Raw genomic sequence first — 17,719 nt, 5'->3', positions numbered from 1 at the left:
CAGTCTCTTCAGACTCAGTTTCTTCAACCTGTCAGTGTAGGGCACTCCCTTCAGACTAAAGAGACTAATAATATTAATAATAATTCATACACTTATATAGCACTTTTCTGGACACTCCACTCAAAGCGCTTTACAGATAATGGGGACTCCCCTCCACCACCACCAATGTGCAGCCCCACCTGGATGATGCAACAGCAGTCTCAGTGCGCCAGAACACTCACCACACATCAGCTCTCAGTGGGGAGGAGAACAGAGTGATGAAGCCAATTCAAAGATAGGGATCATTAGGAGGCCATGATTGGTAAAGGCCAACGGGAAATGGGTTACACCCCTACTCTTTTTGAGAAATGCAGTGGGATTTTTAATGACCACAGAGAGTCAGGACTTCAGTTTTATATTTCATCTGAAAGACAGGGCCTTTTTCACAATATAGTGTCCCCGTCACTATACTGGGGCATTAGAACCCACACAGACCGCAGTGTGAGCGCCCCCTATTGGGCCCCACTAACACCTCTTCCAGCAGCAACATTAGCTTTCCCAGGAGGTCTCCCATCCAGGTCCTGACCAGACTCACACCTGCTGATCTGCAGTGGACTGCCAGTTGGGAGTTGCAGGGCGATATGGCTGCTGGCAAAGAGGGAAATGAGCAGGGCCTCCTGCAGACAAAAGCTTACAGCGTCAGCTATTCTCAGCAGTCGCCGATCCAGTTACTAACTAGGTCCGACCCTGCTTAGCTTCCGAGATCAGACTTACTTCCTTCAGCCTGTCAGTGCGGGACACTCCCTTCAGATTAGAGACTCAGTTCCTTCAGCCTGACAGCGCGAGACACTCCCTTCAGATTAAAGAGACTCAGTTCCTTTAGCCTGTCAATGTGGGACACTCCCTACAGACTAAAGAGACTCAGTTCCTTTAGCCACCAGCCGTCTTCCACGGCCATTGTCCAGTCAACCCGACACTCAGCGATCCTCTACGACTGACCGAATGCTGGAACATACATCTGTGCTGAGACACCTGCACTGGCTACCAGTCTCTTACAGGCAGAGTGCAAGAATCTCCTCGACTGACCAGGCACTGTATGGTCTGTGGCCCGGGTGCCTGCAGGAGTCACTGTCCCCCCCAGCTCCCCTCAACCTTCATAGGACTTCACATCATATAGAGTTTGGGGGTCTTTTCAGCAGCAGCCCCCAAACTCCCCCCAGAGTTTCAGGGCAATCTTCCAGCCCTTATTAAGCTCACAGCTCCTGCAGAGGTTTTTAAATCCCGCCTTCCAACGGACGTGTTTACGGACCTTAATTCCCTATCCATTTAATTTTCTCACTTCAACCGGGTTTTACTGTCGTTTCTCTCGACTGTTTCTTAATGGATAAAGTGGCTTGAGAAGGCTCTGCCCTGAAAGGTACTATGACAATAAAAGTGATTGAGTGAACACTTCTCCTGCAGTCGTGAGCCCAAAGTCTTGCCCACAAAGTTTTCTGCCATGTTAGGAGCAGCTGCCCACTCTTCGGTGTGCGTGAACAAAGCAGAGACAAACACCTTTTTACAGGAGTAGAGGGTTTATGTACAGAACTGTTTACAGAGAAGTTTCCGGATGAGCACAGCCACGGGCCGCACTAAGGAAACCGGGGCCAAATCCGAAAAAGCATGTTCCTCCACAACAAAGCTCCACACTTTTTTTTAAAAAACATGTTACAGGATGAAAGAACAGGAGCATTGCCGTCGAGGTCTCTCCCATCCGAGACGAAAGATCCGTGGGTTCCCACTGTTTTCCTGCGCGGCACTCCTATCGGAGGATGAAGAACGTGTCCAGACAGCCATGAGCACAGCAAGGCACACAGCCCAGCCACACCCCTCCTTCAGGATTACCAATCACCAATAATCATCAATCGCCTATTCAGACTGAGGTAATGCATTCATTCAAGTTGTAGTTAGTTCATCAAAGGTCAAGAAACGGGCTTTTCTAACAAAGTAAGTTGAGGTCCTCAACTCAACACATATTATGGCATATAATTCCATTGACAGGGAAAAAATTAAATGCATGAGAAGAGCTTTGCCGTTACTGAAAAAACTGCCGTGATTTTTTCTTCAATATTCATAAAGAAGGAGGTCATTAAAACAGGAAGAACTGCAAAAAATTGGAAGAGGTAGTGAGAGGGGAGGAATACAAAGATGTTACGAGAAAGATATAACAATATACTGACAAAGTACAGGTTCAGTGACCACAGCCTGGCCATAGAAACTGGACACAGACAGAACTGGCTATCCAGAGAGGACAGCCTCAGTGACCACAGCCTGGCCATAGAAACTGGACACAGACAGACCTGGCTGCCCAGAGAGGACAGGCTCAGTGACCACAGCCTGGCCATAGAAACTGGACACAGACAGACCTGGCTGTCCAGAGAGGACAGGCTCATTCACCACAGCCAGCACAGATAAGCAGAGACATAGATGTTCTTTCTGCCGCACTATGAGAAAAACCCTGGGATTAGACAAACATTCCTCTCTAAAATAAATCTAATCCCAGTATTCCCACTCCTACCAGAATCCAATCATCTTCCTGTTTTACTGGAGGATCGAGCTCAAAAAAGCTACAACCCAGTATGAGACCTCCTGCCACAGCCTGAGGGACAGAGAGTGAGCCTCTCAATGTCATAGTCATGAATGTAAATGTTTTGCTGTTATTGCTTTGGCATTACTGTAATTAAAATTAAAAATTGGATTAAAAAAGAGAGGTAGAGAGACAGAGAAAGGGGAAAATGAGGAAGAGAGAGAATGAAGGAGGGGAATACAGAGAGAAGGAGAGAATGATGGGGGCACAGGAAGAGAAATACAGAGGTAGAGAGAGGCGGCGGAGGAAGATGTCAAGTATTACAATTCAAACATCTTATTAACAGCTACCCTGAAACCATTACACTGCTGTGATTAAATAATTACGGTAACAACTGTGGGATTATTTACATCACTGTTTAATCTGTCAGACCATAAAATCTTGATCTAACCCTCTATGTACATCGGGGATAAATTTGAGAAAGCCAAGAACCTCCCCCCCCCCCCCTTGCAGTACCACATACCTGCCTAGAGGGGTCACTCCAGTTCAATGTGTTATAGAAACACTTTGCAAGGTTAAGACTTGCTTACTAACCTTCAGCTCCATTTTGCTGCAGACTTCTGTTCCAACCAGAACTAATAATGAGTTGGATTAACATATCGGTTAAGGTGCGGGCTGTATTAAGTGGTAACATCATCGTCATGTCATAAAGATTCTGTAGCTGACAGCTTGGGACTCATCCCATAATATTTTACAATACTGCAAATATTGTAGGGGGGTTATGTCTGTTTCAGACTACAGCAGTTCCCAAAACTGCACAAGTCACAAGTACTTTTGTCTAAAACCCCCCCTTTTTAAAAGGTCAACATTGTTCACGTTAAAAAGAAAAATCTCAAATCTGGCTACATAGTAGGACTCCCATCTACTCACCCAGAATCATTCAGCAAAGCAGATGCACAAATACACATAACACACAAACCACACACGCGCTGGTGTTCACAGCGCTGCCGACCGAGTGGGACACAGGATTAAGATTGATTCAGCTCCAGCAGGGAAGGATCCGATCAGCAGGAAGGTGCAGGAGACCAGGATCCAGGCGGCACAACGTGCAGCAGTAACTGCTAACCCAGAAATCCCGCACAGTCCTTCAGGGCCACACGCATCCCCACACTCCAGCACCTCGTTGAGCTGCAGGGGAACCTGTCACCGAGGGGCACGCAGACTCTCACACCAGCGCAGGGGGACAGGGGCAAGCAGCTCAGACATTTCTCACCCTGGCTAACCGGCTCCTGTGGTGGTTCGAACCCTGAACCCCGGGTCTGGTCTAAAATCACCCAGGCTGGATCTCCTGGAGACCCCTGTCAGCCCTGTGCTTGGCCGTGTAAATGCGGGCTGGGACAGCGAGGCTCTGGGACAGGACTGGTCAGATGTAGCTGGCTGGGTTAATACTTGTGCCAGGGCTCTGTACCAGGACTGGATGGCTAGACTGGTAAATGATCCTGAACTGTGCAAGTTAACTGTGTTCTAGTCCAGTGGATCTCAAACATTTTAGATCATGTACCCCTTTTTCTCCATGAGGCACCCCCAACACATAAACCTATCATAGAAGATACATTCATGGCTTATTTCTCCTACTTATCTCTCTATTTTATTCTTATTTCCTGTTATGCCACAGCATCTAATATAATATTCACCATTCCTTTTTGACTCATGTAGGTACCGTCTGTAAGCTGAAAAGCAAATAATGAAATCTTGCTTTGTGTCAATCTCCACTGTAATGGACACGGGTGCCTGCACGTTGCTGACGTTTTGAACTTCTACACAGAGCGAGCGGTACTACAGACAATGCAAAGGAAAATTTTAGATTTTCCACACATACTAATTCATCCCAAAAAGCCTCTAACACAGCAGGCTGTTAGGTTTAACCACTAAGGCCTTAATTCAAATGAAAAATAATTGGGAAGGAAAGCACAGTGAGCACTGCAGCACACGACTGACCATAATGTGATTGCGAGCACATTTTATTGCATTTTTAGGGTCTCTGCTGGAGCTGTTCTCCCTAACCTGACATGCATCTCACTGGTTTAGAAAGGCACAGTTTAGAAAATGAAGGAGAGGTCCCACTGTTTTGTAAACCGATTAAAAAACATCTCATAAAAGTAACCTGTGTGCCACCAATATACGTGTTAATTTCAAAACCAGCCGCTAAGGCAGCAATTTTAGCTCCTCGCGAGTCAAGTTTTCTGTGTAAACGTGCAGAGCACGGCACATGATTAAAACTCAGATGACAACAGACCTTGTGCAGCAACTACTGGACAGCGGTCCAACACTGGCAAGATTGCTGCATTGCTGCAGATACAACATGCACGCCGTGCAGTCATTTTGTTATCCTTCACTTGCGGATGCCCACCCACGCCCCTGCGTTTGAGAACAGCTGGCCTAGTCCACAACAACTTGGACCAAGTCTCACCCAAACCCGGGATCTGCCATCTCTGTTGGGACCTAAACACAACAGCCACTCTGCTGTCGCAGCTTTGCTCAGGATTCTCGAGTGCAGGCGAGCTGACAGTCTAGACTGACTGCCTCCTTCCAATTCTCAATTTCTCAATCACAAAGACGGGTCTCCTGGGGAGGTAGAGAGGAGTCTGGGGTGCGACTGGCGGGCTAGGGGTGGGGGTTCAGACCAGGACAGGCTGCTTCCCTGGCGGAGTTAGCCTACGATTGCAGGGAGGGCTTTCTAAACCTCGAGTGTCTCTGGGTGGCTGGCGGTGTCTGAGTGCTGGGGGAGGAGGGGCTGCCTGACCGTGTCGTCCCGCCCCCCGCCCACTCCGGCAGCTGTCTACATCACGGCGCATTTCTTCTCCTCGGACGGCGCGTTGCCGTCAGCCCTCTCCATCTCCACGATGATCCTCTTGAAGACTTCCACGGCCGTCTGCAAGGTGGCGGGCAAGGGAGAAGACGGGACAGGAAATGCTTACCAAGGCTTCTTCAGCATTCAGACACACCCTGAGGACCACATGTGGGACTCCCACCCCCATGACCCTGGGTGTCGAAACTACTTCAGAGCACCACGAGACCTGCTGGATTGTGGCGCTCAGGAAGCCTCCAGCTCTCCATCCAAACCAATCTCGCGCTCCTTCCGGGTTGCTCTCCTGTAAAGACTGAGGGGTCCTTACCTGATTCTCTTTGGCCGAAGACTCCATGAACGCGGCGCCCCAGGAATCAGCCAGCTTCTTGCCTTCCTCTGGTTTGATGACCCTGGGGCAAGAGAGCAGAGAGAGGGTTCAATTACACGCACCAACCGCAATAACTCAGATGGACGTGATCGCACTCAGATCCCCACACACTGCAAGACCCGGGCATGATCGCACTCAGATCCCCACACACTGTAAGACCCGGGCATGATCGCACTCAGATCCCCACACACTGCAAGACCCGGGCATGATCGCACTCAGATCCCCACACACTGTAAGACCCGGGCATGATCGCACTCAGATCCCCACACACTGTAAGACCCGGGCATGATCGCACTCAGATCCCCACAAACTGTAAGACCCGGGCATGATCGCACTCAGATCCCCACACACTGTAAGACCCGGGCATGATCGCACTCAGATCCCCACACACTGTAAGACCCGGGCATGATCGCACTCAGATCCCCACACACTGCAAGACCCGGGCATGATCGCACTCAGATCCCCACAAACTGTAAGACCCGGGCATGATCGCACTCAGATCCCCACACACTGTAAGACCCGGGCATGATCGCACTCAGATCCCCACACACTGTAAGACCCGGGCATGATCGCACTCAGATCACAGGGGCACTATTAGACTCAGGCATGACTGCATCCACAGAAGCACACAGATCTCACTCAGATACCCTCTCACGCTCGGGACACAATGGCACTCACAGACTCGACCGCTCACAGACACCCTTGCGCTCACAGTTACCTCTCCATGTGAAGGTCTTTTTTGTTTCCAACAAGAACGGTAGGCACCCTAAAAAAATAAAAATAAAAACAATTTAATCATTCAAAAGACTGAAAAACTCGACTACCTCCAGAATCCACAGGCACTTACTGGATCTTCCCAACCATGTCCAGCAGCTTGTCGTGCAGGACCTGGACCACCTCGAAGCTGCAGGAGAGAAGAGCGGCAGGGTTAGGACACAGCGACTTCGGACGGAGGACAGCTCACCCACGGAGAGACCCGCGCTGCAGGGACAGGGGGGTGGACTGGCTTGGACTTAATGTTAAGCGCGGGACGTCCCAGACCGGAAAAAACACCCTGCCGCCGGCCAGCGTTTCCGAAGCGCGAGATCGAGTGAAACCTTGGGGTTTCGGCCTGCAGCGCGGTCGCCGGGATCGCCTCTTTGGCGTCTTCGTTGCTCGAGTCGCTCGCAGAGCCGCCGGTCCAGAAGGCGGGAGTGATTTCTTAGACCCGGCCTCTTTGCTTCAGAACCGGGTCGGCATTCTTGCTTCCGTTCTGCCCTGCCTGTTTCAGCGGCGGACCGGCTCCGTACGGGAGTGGCCGCAGGCCCGGGCGGGACGGGTCTGGGCTTGGCTGGGGAGCCGGCGGGGCGAAGCTGCCACCTGGGGCGACGCCACGAGCGAAAACCAATCGATACGTGGAACGAAAAAACAAGCCATTCGGGCATGGGGCAAAGCAAAATCCCGCTAGAACCGGACCACTCGCAGACAGCTTCACCTTACCTTCCACAAGTACGAGACCACAAATTCAGGAAGACTGTCCAGCCTTCCAGGTCTGGAACACGCGTCATCCCTCCCTGACCCATACCGTCCCAGGTCCCGCGCAACAAGCCCTTCCCACGTTCCTAGGAAACGTGGCCGACAGTCGTGCGGAGTCAGGACAGGGCTCGGCACAGTACTGCGGCCTCATCTGGACTTCACCCACAGCCTCATTTAAACCCGGCCTGCACCGGAGCAGACGGAACCGAACCACAGCGCAGCATGAGTCTCACCTCTTCGTGGAGGTGACGGAGTAGACCAGCACGTAGCCGTGGATGTCCATGGAGTGAGACTGGGGGAAGATGGAGTACTCGTCCTGGGGGACAGGTGACACACAGGGTCAGAAAGGACCCGGAGCCTCAGGCACGGCTCCGAGCATTACACACAGACACAGGGACAGAGACGTGACCGTGGCACTGCGAATACAGAGCCTTTCTGGGTTGGGAACAGGCACTAACAGAGGCAGGTCTAGCCTGGATCAGAGGGGATGTGTTCAGGGACAGGAGCGCTGTGGGAATCTGTGCTAACGGAGGCAGGTCTAGTCTGGATCAGTGGGGATGTGTTCAGGGACAGGAGTGCTGTGGGAATCAGTGCTAACGGAGGGAAGTCTAGTCTGGATCAGTGGGGATGTGTTCAGGGACAGGAGCGCTGTGGGAATCAGTGCTAACGGAGGCAGGTCTAGTCTGGATCAGTGGGGATGTGTTCAGGGACAGGAGTGCTGTGGGAATCAGTGCTAACGGAGGGAAGTCTAGTCTGGATCAGTGGGGATGTGTTCAGGGACAGGAGCGCTGTGGGAATCGGTGCTAACGGAGGCAGGTCTAGTCTGGATCAGTGGGGATTTGTTCAGGGACAGAAGCGCTGTGGGAATCGGTGCTAACGGAGGCAGGTCTAGTCTGGATCAGTGGTGATGTGTTCAGGGACAGGAGTGCTGTGGGAATCAGTGCTAACGGAGGGAAGTCTAGTCTGGATCAGAGGGGATGTGTTCAGGGACAGGAGCGCTGTGGGAATCAGTGCTAACGGAGACAAAGCTCCAGCTGTAGTTGCTGCTGCCTAGCCTGTGTGCCTCACAGACACAGTCTACTCTGGACTGCGTGGAGTCAGGAAAATTAGTGCCCAGGACAGGGAATGTTGTGGCGACTCAGTGCTAACTGAAGCAGCACTAATGGCAATATGGGTGCATATAGACCAACAAACGTACAAGAGCAAACAGAGACACAGATGGCTAAATGAGTCAGTGCACAGCCGGACAAACAAGACAGACGAACCATTAGCTACGAACAGATGAACTGCTGCAGGGACAGGGAGGCTGAGGAAGAGGAGGGGCGACAGAGAGAAAGGAGAGGCCTGGCGCCTCGGGTACCTGGCCGGCCGTGTCCACCAGCTGCAGACTGAAGTCCTGCCCGTTCACGCACACAGTTTTGTTAAAGGCTGAGGACAGACGGAGACACGGCATCAGGCAGGTGTGCAGGAACCCACCCACAGGCCGCCCCAGAGCCTCCCACCCTGCAGACAACATTCACCCTGCAGGAGACCCGTTTACTGTCTGGAGAACTAAACATATCAGCAGGAAAACCATTAGGACTCTACCCTAGCGCAGGAAAACCAGATTATGCTTCCTTGTTGAGCGTCTGCCTAACAGCGCCCTGGACTGGGCCAGTGGGCGAAGAGCAGAAGGCCTGAGGCACGTACTGTTCTCGATGGTGGGGTCGTAGGAGTCGACGAACTGTCCTTCCACGAACTGGATGGTGAGAGAAGATTTGCCTGGAGAGAGAAGAACACAACTTCACCACAGAGGCGATTTCTTCAGGAGAGAGAAGACAGCAAGAGTAGTGCAAGGGGAGACTTTGCTCAACATAAACCAAATATCACCAAATTCTGCTGCTGTGACCCAGAGACACCCCATTGCATAGGTGGGGTAGAGTAACAGCAGTGCTGGGGGCAAACAGTGAGGCGCTTCCTGTCAGGAAGTAGTCAGCTACAGGCCCCGGCTACACACAGAGAGCGGTACAGCACACACACACTGGCGGCCCTGGCAACACACAGAAAGCGGTACAGGACACACACACACTGGCGGCCCCGGCTACTCACAGCACACATGGAGAGAAAGCTGGGGTATGCGAAAAGACGAACTGCTAATGCTGGAAATTGTATAGGGTTAATAAAGTGATATTATGTTACACTGGCGGCCCGGCTCCCAACACAACACACACACACTGCCGGAGCCCTTAAGATATACTGCACATTCCCAAGTCAAACTCTATCCACGCTGGAGAAGACAGCCCGTGAAAAAAACGATACACAGACACAGTAAAACGACCCACAGTTTAGCTTTTCGGCCACGACTGCGATTTATAATGCAGAACCCCGAAATAAATTCTGCACATCTGTACTGAAGGTACTCACTCCTCGTGTTCACAAGAGAAACACGAACACTTCGACAGAAACTCACCCACGGATCTGTAGCCCAACAAGGCAATCTTTCTGTATTTCGCCTGAGGCATAGCTCAACAGTTACTAACAGAAAATAAATAAGAACTTAAAAAAAAGCAGAAATGGGAAGTTTTCGATGTTCCGAAACAAAATGCTCTCCAGCTGCCCTCGCCTCCCCGGTCACGTGACAACAACAAACTTTTCAGAAGTCGGAGAGCGGCTCGAGCTCCCTATCCGCCGGGCCTCGCGCCGCACACCCAGGGCTCGAGCAACTCGATTCCAGCAACAGCGCTGCTCGGCAAAGCCGTCGATCTTCCCTTCGCCGATAGTTCGCGCTTTTCCTTCACTTCTTTAAACTTCCTTTTCAGTTGTAAACCGTCCCAGAAAACACAACAGAAACAGCCTATTCACAGCAACTGCACCTCCGCCAAGACCGCACAAAAACTGAGTACGCACGCTGTCGTAAAAGTGTTGACGTCACAGGTCACGGACGGGCGAAGCCGGGAAGGAGCGCTCACTTCTATCACGTGACGGCGGAGGAGCACCCCTCACATGTGACGATTAACAGGCCGTGCAGTATTCTCTGCTTCAGGAGTACAGCAAACTGAGTTCGTTTTTAAAGATACAGTATCTGTATTTTTAAATATTTAAAGTTAGCTGTAATTATATTTGAACACCAAGGTGGCGTAGTGAGTTCAATTCCTGGGGCGCTATTTGTGCAGAGTTTGTAGGTTCTCCCCATGTTTGTGTGGTTTTTCTCCAGTGCCCCAGTTTCCATACCCAGTCCAAAGACATACAGTGGGGTCTCCCACTGATCACAGGCTATAGGATTAAATGTAAAGCCTGTAATGACTATCCCAAGGTTCCTACTAACCTCAATGAATTTTATTGTACATTTGCCAGACAGGCAGCTAACCAGCACAGCCTGCCTGCGGTGTTGGAGCCCCTGAACCCTCCCTTGAGATTCAGGAGCTTGAGGTGAGGAACCTGCTAGCCAGATAACACAGCAGGAAGGTGGCAAGAACTGATCTGGTGTCCACAGCATCCCTTAAGTGCTGTGAATATCAACTTGGCCCTGTTTTTACTGACATTTTTAATCGGTCTTTAAGCAGTATAAAGTTCCTGCATGGTTTAAGTCTGTGGTGGTTATTCCAGAGCCTAAGAAAGCCATTGTCTGCTGCCTGAATGACTCCAGGTGACTGGTCTGTAACCAGTGTTGAACTGGGCTCTTACCAGTTTGCCTGCAGGGCCGATAGGTCTATAGAGGATGCTGGTTCACTCTGCCTCCTTTCCCTCCTGCAGCACCCTGAGGCCCCTGCTTCCCGCGCACGGGTCCCGTTTATCAACTACAGCTCAGAGTTTAGCACAGTGGGAACGAACACCAGCCTCATCATGACGCAAGCCCATCAGAGGCTGCGCTCCCTACCACAGCTGGGGAACTGTGGAGTTAATCAGGACGCAATGACACTCTCCTACAGCACAGTGACAGACAGCACGCTCGCCTTCTCAATAACAGTGATAGTGGACTTCAGGAGGCACGGCGGGTGTCACACACCCATCAGCATTCACGGGGCTCCGGTCGAAACGTCAGCACCTCCAGATCACTGAGAGGCTGAGCTGGTCAGAGAACAGTGCTGCCATCCTCTCTAAAGCCCTCCAGCGCCTTCACTTCCTCAGACAGTTAAGGAAGTCGGGGATGAGCAAGACAACACTCACCAATTTTTACCATAATATACGATTGACAGTGTCCTGACCGGTGGTATTATGGTGTGGTATGGTGGAGCCACAGTACAGGACAGAAAAGCCATACAGAGAATTGTGAGGTCCGCGCAGAAAATCACTGGGACCGAGCTACCCTCCATCGACCGGATATATCTGGACCACTGCCACAGCCGGGCTCGAGCTATACTTCGGGACCCGATTCACCCGGGCCACGATCTGTTTTCACCCCTGGGTTCTGGTAGGAGGTATCGCAGTATCAGAACACTGACGAATGGATTCAAAAACAGTTTCTTCCCCCAAGCAGTCCACATCTTAAACAGCTCAAATCAGCACCTGCACTTTAAGGTACTGCACTGTTTGCACTATATCCTGTCTTGGCTGTATCATAACATCTATTGTCTAAACTTATTGTCCATGTGCCTGTTTTGTTACTGGGTACAGCTGAACGAGTAAGCATTCCAATACAGTTGTTGTACATGGCACGTAAAGAAATCTTGAATCTTGAATCTAACGGTGTGGTGCAGCAACACAACCGCCCCAGAGAGCAGACAGCTGCAGAGAGTCACACACACAGCTTGCCGGATCGCTGGGTGAGATCCATGCTCTGTTGACTCTGTTTATGAGAGCTGTGTGTCAAATGGGTCCGCAGAGCCCGTCCACCCCGCCAGCTGCCCTTTTATTCTCTCCCTTCAGGGAGGAGGTTTCCGGGCATCGAATGTAGTCCAGCTAGTTTTGGAAATAGCACCTATCTACAGCCCTTTAGGCACCTCAATATGTAGATCCTGTGTGCTGAAAGTACTATATGAGAGTGAATGTAACCCGTACTGTGTGCGCAAGTGTAACATGTTGTGTTATTTTTGTTTTTATCTGAGCTGCAATGGGGCAAATTCCAATCAACTTTGTCAACAAGGCAATAAAGTATTGAATCTTGGAACTGTAGGTTAATTGGCTTCTGGGAGAACTGGGCCTGGCGTGAGCAGAGTCAAGTAGTTTATTGCCATATGTACTCGTACATTGGAATTCTTAATCGCGCTGATCTCTTTCGAGAAAAAAACATGGTAGACCATGCAAAAAGTGTGGAGTGCAGAGGTGTATTGAGTCTGAGTCACAGTGCAGTTGGCTGCTGAGGACGCGCACTGCAGTGGGATAGAAGCTGTTCTTGAGTCTAGCGGTCCTTGCTTTAACAGTGCGGTACTGCTTGCCTGAGCGCAGGGGGGAGAACAGTTTGTGGCAGGGATGGTTGGGATCCTTAATGATGGATTGGGCTTTATTGCGACTGCCGATGGTGTGAATCTCACCGAGTGATGGTACATCTCATCCTATAATCCTCTGTGCTGTTGCCACAACCCTTTGTGGTGCATCTCTGTCATGCATAGTAGTATTGCTGTACAGTACCACACAGTGATGCCACCAGTGAGAACACTTTCTGTGGTACTGTGGTAAAAGTTCATGAGGAATTGCTTCCCCAACAGTATTTCTTTAAGCACTGCAGAAAGTGCAGGCACTGTTGTGCCTTTTTCAGACTGGCTGCAGGCCGAGGAACCTGATGCAGCTGACATTTTCCACTGCTGTGCCATCGATGCTGATTGGTGCGTGACTCCTTCTGGGTCTCCTGAAGTCCATAATGAGTTCTTTTGTCTTGTTGACATTCAGGGCCAGATTGTTGTCAAGGCAGCATCTTGTAAGATGCTCCACCTTACTCCTGTATTGTGGACTCATCATTGTTGTTGATCAGCCCAATAGTAGTGGTGTCATCTGCAAACTTAATAATGTGGTTGCTGCTGTAAGTGGCTGTACAGTCGTAGGTGAACAAGGAGTATAGCCTAGGACTGAGACAGCTGGCTTGGGGAGCCCCAGTTTTTAGGATCACTGTAGAGGAGATATTGGTGCCAATTTTTACCACCTGAGGTCTGTCCGTCAGGAAATCCAGTATCCAGTTGCAGATAGAGTTGCGTAAGCCCAGATTCCTGAGTTTTGGGACCAGCTTGGCGGGAACAATTGTGTTGGAGGCCAAGCTGTAATCAATAAACAGCATCCTAACACAGGTGCCCGGCCTGTCTAAATGGTCTAGGGCAGTGTGTAGTGCAAGAGATATGCCACCGTAAACTGACCTATTTGGGTGGTAACCAAAATGAAGTGGGTCGAGGGAGTCTGGGATAGTGCAGTTTATATATGGCAATACTAGTCTTCCCAGGCACTTCGTGACCACTGACGTGAGTGCCACTGGGCAGTAATCGTTCAAACAAGGTACCTTTTTCTTCTTGGGTAGTGGGGCACAATTGTGGTTTTCTTAAAACAATCTGGTACAACTGCCAGGGACAGAGAGAGGTTAGAAATTTCTGTATACGCAGGAGATAGCTGGCCTGCACATGTTTTAAGAACACGAGAGGAGACGCCATCTGGGCCGGCTGCATTCTGGGATTTCACTCTCTTAAAGACTCTACACACCTCATGTTTAGAGGACTGTAACACAAAGTCCCCTGGTTCACTGGGAGCCTTGATAGTGGGCTCGGTGTTCTGAGCCTCAAAAGGGGAGTAAAAGATAGAGATGCATCAGCGGAGGAAATACCATGAGTGTGTGAGTGTCTGTGTCTGTGTCTGTATGCGCCCTACAATGACACATATAGAACAGGTGTGCCATCCTGCCTTCTGCCTGTTGCTTGCCGGGATAGGTTCCAGCTCCCCTGCGACCTTGAATTGGAAGAAACAGTTCGAAACTGGATAGATGGATTGGACATTTAGGTGTAATAAACTGCCTTAGACACTAGGTGGAGCCACAACCCAGCTCTTCAACCCTTACTTTCCCCTTGCTCAGCAGGAGGTTGGGAAGGGCTGTACGGTTCTGTGCATTGTCTTGGTTTCTTTGCCGGGTCAGCCCTGACTCTGAAGGGCTGGAGCATTCAGGGTGTGTAAGGCAATGCTCAATTTCAGGGATGGGAGCAGGAGCTGTGTGCTGCTTCAGAAACCTGGGGACAAAAAGTGAAATTCGTTTCACGTCAGCCAACAACGAGAACAACCAGATCGTTAAGATCCCTGCAAGAATTAATAGCTGCGACAGTGACAAGAGGGTGAGAGTGACCAATTAAGTTGGCAGTTAGTGTAATGAAGTAATTGAGGTCTAAGGGTGAACACCCAAGAGGATCAGTCTTTTGGAAGTCTTGTCGGAACTCCATGGAATTTCTTTCAAGTCATTTAAGCAGGACTAAGTGTCTGTCTTCATTCCAACTGCACTATGTAGTAGTAGGCTGCTTAATTAAATCTTTAATTTAACTAATAATTTGATGAATGAGATCTTTTGAACTATTTTCCACAAATCTTTCTTTTTAAGTTACAGAACTTTTACAAGCAAATCAAAATCTCTGCAAGTTCACAAACTGGAAACTATTTAGAAATTCTGATCAGTAAGTAGCTAAATCTTCAGTCCCAATTAAGTAATCATGAGCTCAGTTGAATTATCTGGCAGCAGAAATTGGGGTCACTAGGATCTGGGCTGGGGAGCCCCAACTTGAAGGGCAGACATCACACTGAAGTGAGTCAACACTGAAGCATGTTTCAAAACTTGTATGACATTTGGCAATAATGTGTTTCACTCATCCACACTCTCTGACAGAACCAGGTACACCACTACCCCTAAAAAAGATTAAAAGTTTTGTTCAAGGATCTGATTAAGCAGCCTCCCAAATACCATGTGAGGACAAATTAAACCCAATCTCCTTCTCATCTAAGAGGGTAGCACAGCCGTTTCAATGATTAGCCAGGGGATTGAAGTTTAACCCAGGGTACTTCCCTTAGCAGGTGGTGATACTTCTCATTTTGGGACACCTTTTGGGGTCCCTGCCCAATACCCACACACTGCGGCAAAGCTTTGGTCTAAGGAGGAGAGTGAAAAATGGAGTTGCATGGCAACTAGGTAAGAGAGAGACAGGTGTGTGGTGAAGCCATAGAAACTGGACACAGACAGGCCTGGCTGCCCAGAGAGGACAGGCTGTGCTCCCACTGCCAGTGAGGAGAAGCAGAGACAGAGAACAACTTTCTGCTGCACTGTGAGAAATACTCTGGGATCTGACAAACATGCCCACTCCTGACAGAATCAGAACAGCTCCCGATCCTACTGGGAGAGGAATCTCAATAGAGCTGCAGCCCAGTGTGGTCAAGCCAATAATGTTAATTTAATCTGAATTTTAAAGAGTGAGATAGACAGAAGGAGACAGAGAAGGGAAGCTGTGTGGAGGGATGTTAAGAGCCTCATCAAGCTCAACTCATAGCTTATTTATCCTTATTTATTTAAGAGATTCAGCGAGATTTGAACAGTTCAATCATTTTGTCTTGTACATAATCGATAACTTGAAAACTGAATTTCGGAGAACATTGCAGAGCTGCACACAGACTGACCCGTCCCTTGTCCATCTGCAGGTTCTTCTTTTCCGGACGGAACCGTGCAGAGAGCAGCACCAGTTTTCATGGGGTGCCAGCACCTGCACTGCGTTCTGTTTTGTGGAAATGAGCCCGGGACAGGGTTACGATGCCTTGGTGGGTGGGTGGTATCGGAGGGGGGAGGTGTCCAGACCGAGAGAGAACCACAAGCTGGAAGGAGAAGAGTGCGAAAAACTCTCAAACCAGTTTCTTGGTTTCTCATTAACCACCAGACCGGCAGTTTTCTCTTGCCTTTGCTGTAAACTCAGAGTTTAACTCTTTCTGTGCGCGGCACCAGTAGGGGCACAGCCCATATTCGACCACAGGTGCTATGTGCTTCCTGCCCAGCTGAGCACAACTTTTGGAAAAAGGACAGGAGCACAAATCCTTCACAATCAAGAAAGAAGCGTCGCTCCACCTGCAGTGGGGCGATTGTGAATTGTGAATTACGGCCCCAGAAGGTTGTCTTTAAGAGGAATTTGAAGGCTTCACTGCTCTACTGTTCTATTCCTGGAGCAAATAAAAACAAGAGCTATCCTTGCATGGTGGGCAGGGCTACAGGAGTCTGTGTCACCCTCCCTGTTCAGACTCCCAATAGTTTTCCCCTCCAGTGATCTCGGAATGTAACAGATACTTTAGGTATTTGACATGTTTTACTGACAACTCTGTAAACATCAGACATCCAAGGGAAGAAGCAACAGGAAAATCCAACAGAGCTGCTCCCACTTTGTATCCCAGCTTGTGCTGGGATATTCCTTGGAGCCTGGTCTCTCAGCAGTACCTGGAATCAAAACACTTTTCTCAGCTTCTTCATTTTTGCACCCATCAACATTTGGGCTTTCCAATTGTGTCCTTACACCTTGTCCCTGCACATGGAGAATAGGGAAGAGACAGACATGCTCCTCTGATCCCCCCTTCTTCTTCTGAGGTGCAGAGAGCTCCACAGTGCCCGACAGGAGAGTGACAGATGATTGGAGGAGTGGTACCTTCTGCAGTGATGTGACTGCAGACCAGCAGGAGCCTGGGAAGATTTAGGTCTCCTCATCGTTTAGAGTTCAGAGATCCCTGCCCTGACTGATTAATCCTAAACCTAAGACATCCTCTGCTAATTGTTCAAGATGTGTCCTTTCAACCTGGTTGTTTGATCACAGACTGCCATCAAATTTTCTTTGTCTTGGAGTGGGATTAAAATTCCCCATGGTGTGCCAAGGTGTTGGGCATTAGAAAGGAGGTGTGAAGGCATTATAAGACTGCGGTACTGCATGTATGCTGGAGTAGGGGGGAACTAATGGAGGGCAGAGTGGTGCAGTTTTATTAAGAAAATCCTTCATATGTCTTAGAAAACCCATCCATCCAATTTCTAACCACTTTATCCAATAAAGGGTTGTGAGGGAGCGGGAACCTATCCCAGCAAGCAAAGAGTGCAAGGTAGGATATACTCTGTACGGCTCACCAGTCCATTGCACGGCAAACACAGACACAAACACGCGCACAACAGGGGCCAATTTTCCCAGAAGCCAATTAACCTGCCAGTGTGTCTTTGGACTGCCAGAGAAAAACCATGTGAACACGCAGAGAAAATACAAAATCCACAGAGACAGCACCTCAGGTTTGGGACTGAACCCAGGGCCCCAGTGCTGCAAGGCAGCAATGCTAACCACTGCAACACTGTGCCAACCCTATTTAAGAAAATGATTAGGTAAATTGTTTAATTGACTACTCAGGTTGGACCAAAACTCAAAAGACACAGGGCTCTGCAAGAAGTGAATCTACTGTCCCTGGTCTACATTTCCTCACGACTCACACTCTCTCAGTGTTATTTGGTAACAACAACCAAAATGTTAAAATGAAAATAAAA

General features: G+C 49.6%; 1 protein-coding gene across 1 annotated transcript; it reads right to left on the bottom strand.

Moving 5' to 3' along the window:
- Nucleotides 1-1,534: 1,534 nt before the first annotated feature.
- Nucleotides 1,535-10,210, bottom strand: LOC148678374 (GTP-binding protein Rheb-like). Its single transcript, XM_088633379.1, has 8 exons — nt 9,746-10,210; nt 8,986-9,057; nt 8,657-8,724; nt 7,530-7,612; nt 6,629-6,685; nt 6,500-6,547; nt 5,722-5,803; nt 1,535-5,477 (listed from the first exon to the last, which is right to left on the bottom strand). Exons 1-8 carry the CDS (start codon nt 9,795-9,797, stop codon nt 5,385-5,387), a joined length of 555 nt encoding a protein of 184 aa, XP_088489505.1. The 5' UTR covers nt 9,798-10,210; the 3' UTR covers nt 1,535-5,384.
- Nucleotides 10,211-17,719: the final 7,509 nt, after the last annotated feature.

The sequence above is a fragment of the Lepisosteus platostomus genome, chromosome 1 (assembly GCF_059453375.1).
Source record: "Lepisosteus platostomus isolate fLepPlt1 chromosome 1, fLepPlt1.hap1, whole genome shotgun sequence".
Classification (NCBI taxonomy): Eukaryota; Metazoa; Chordata; class Actinopteri; order Semionotiformes; family Lepisosteidae; genus Lepisosteus; species Lepisosteus platostomus.
This window is presented reverse-complemented; position numbering and strand designations above follow the sequence as displayed.

Bases quoted from the DNA above. Each gene is read 5' to 3' on its own strand.
- LOC148678374 (XM_088633379.1), bottom strand. From the start codon at position 9,797: ATGCCTCAGGCGAAATACAGAAAGATTGCCTTGTTGGGCTACAGATCC. The intron at 9,058-9,745 runs GTGAGTTTCTGT...TTCTCTCTCCAG, and splicing joins GTTGGGCTACAGATCCGTGG to GCAAATCTTCTCTCACCATC. The intron at 5,478-5,721 runs GTAAGGACCCCT...GCCACCTTGCAG, and splicing joins CTTCGGCCAAAGAGAATCAG to ACGGCCGTGGAAGTCTTCAA.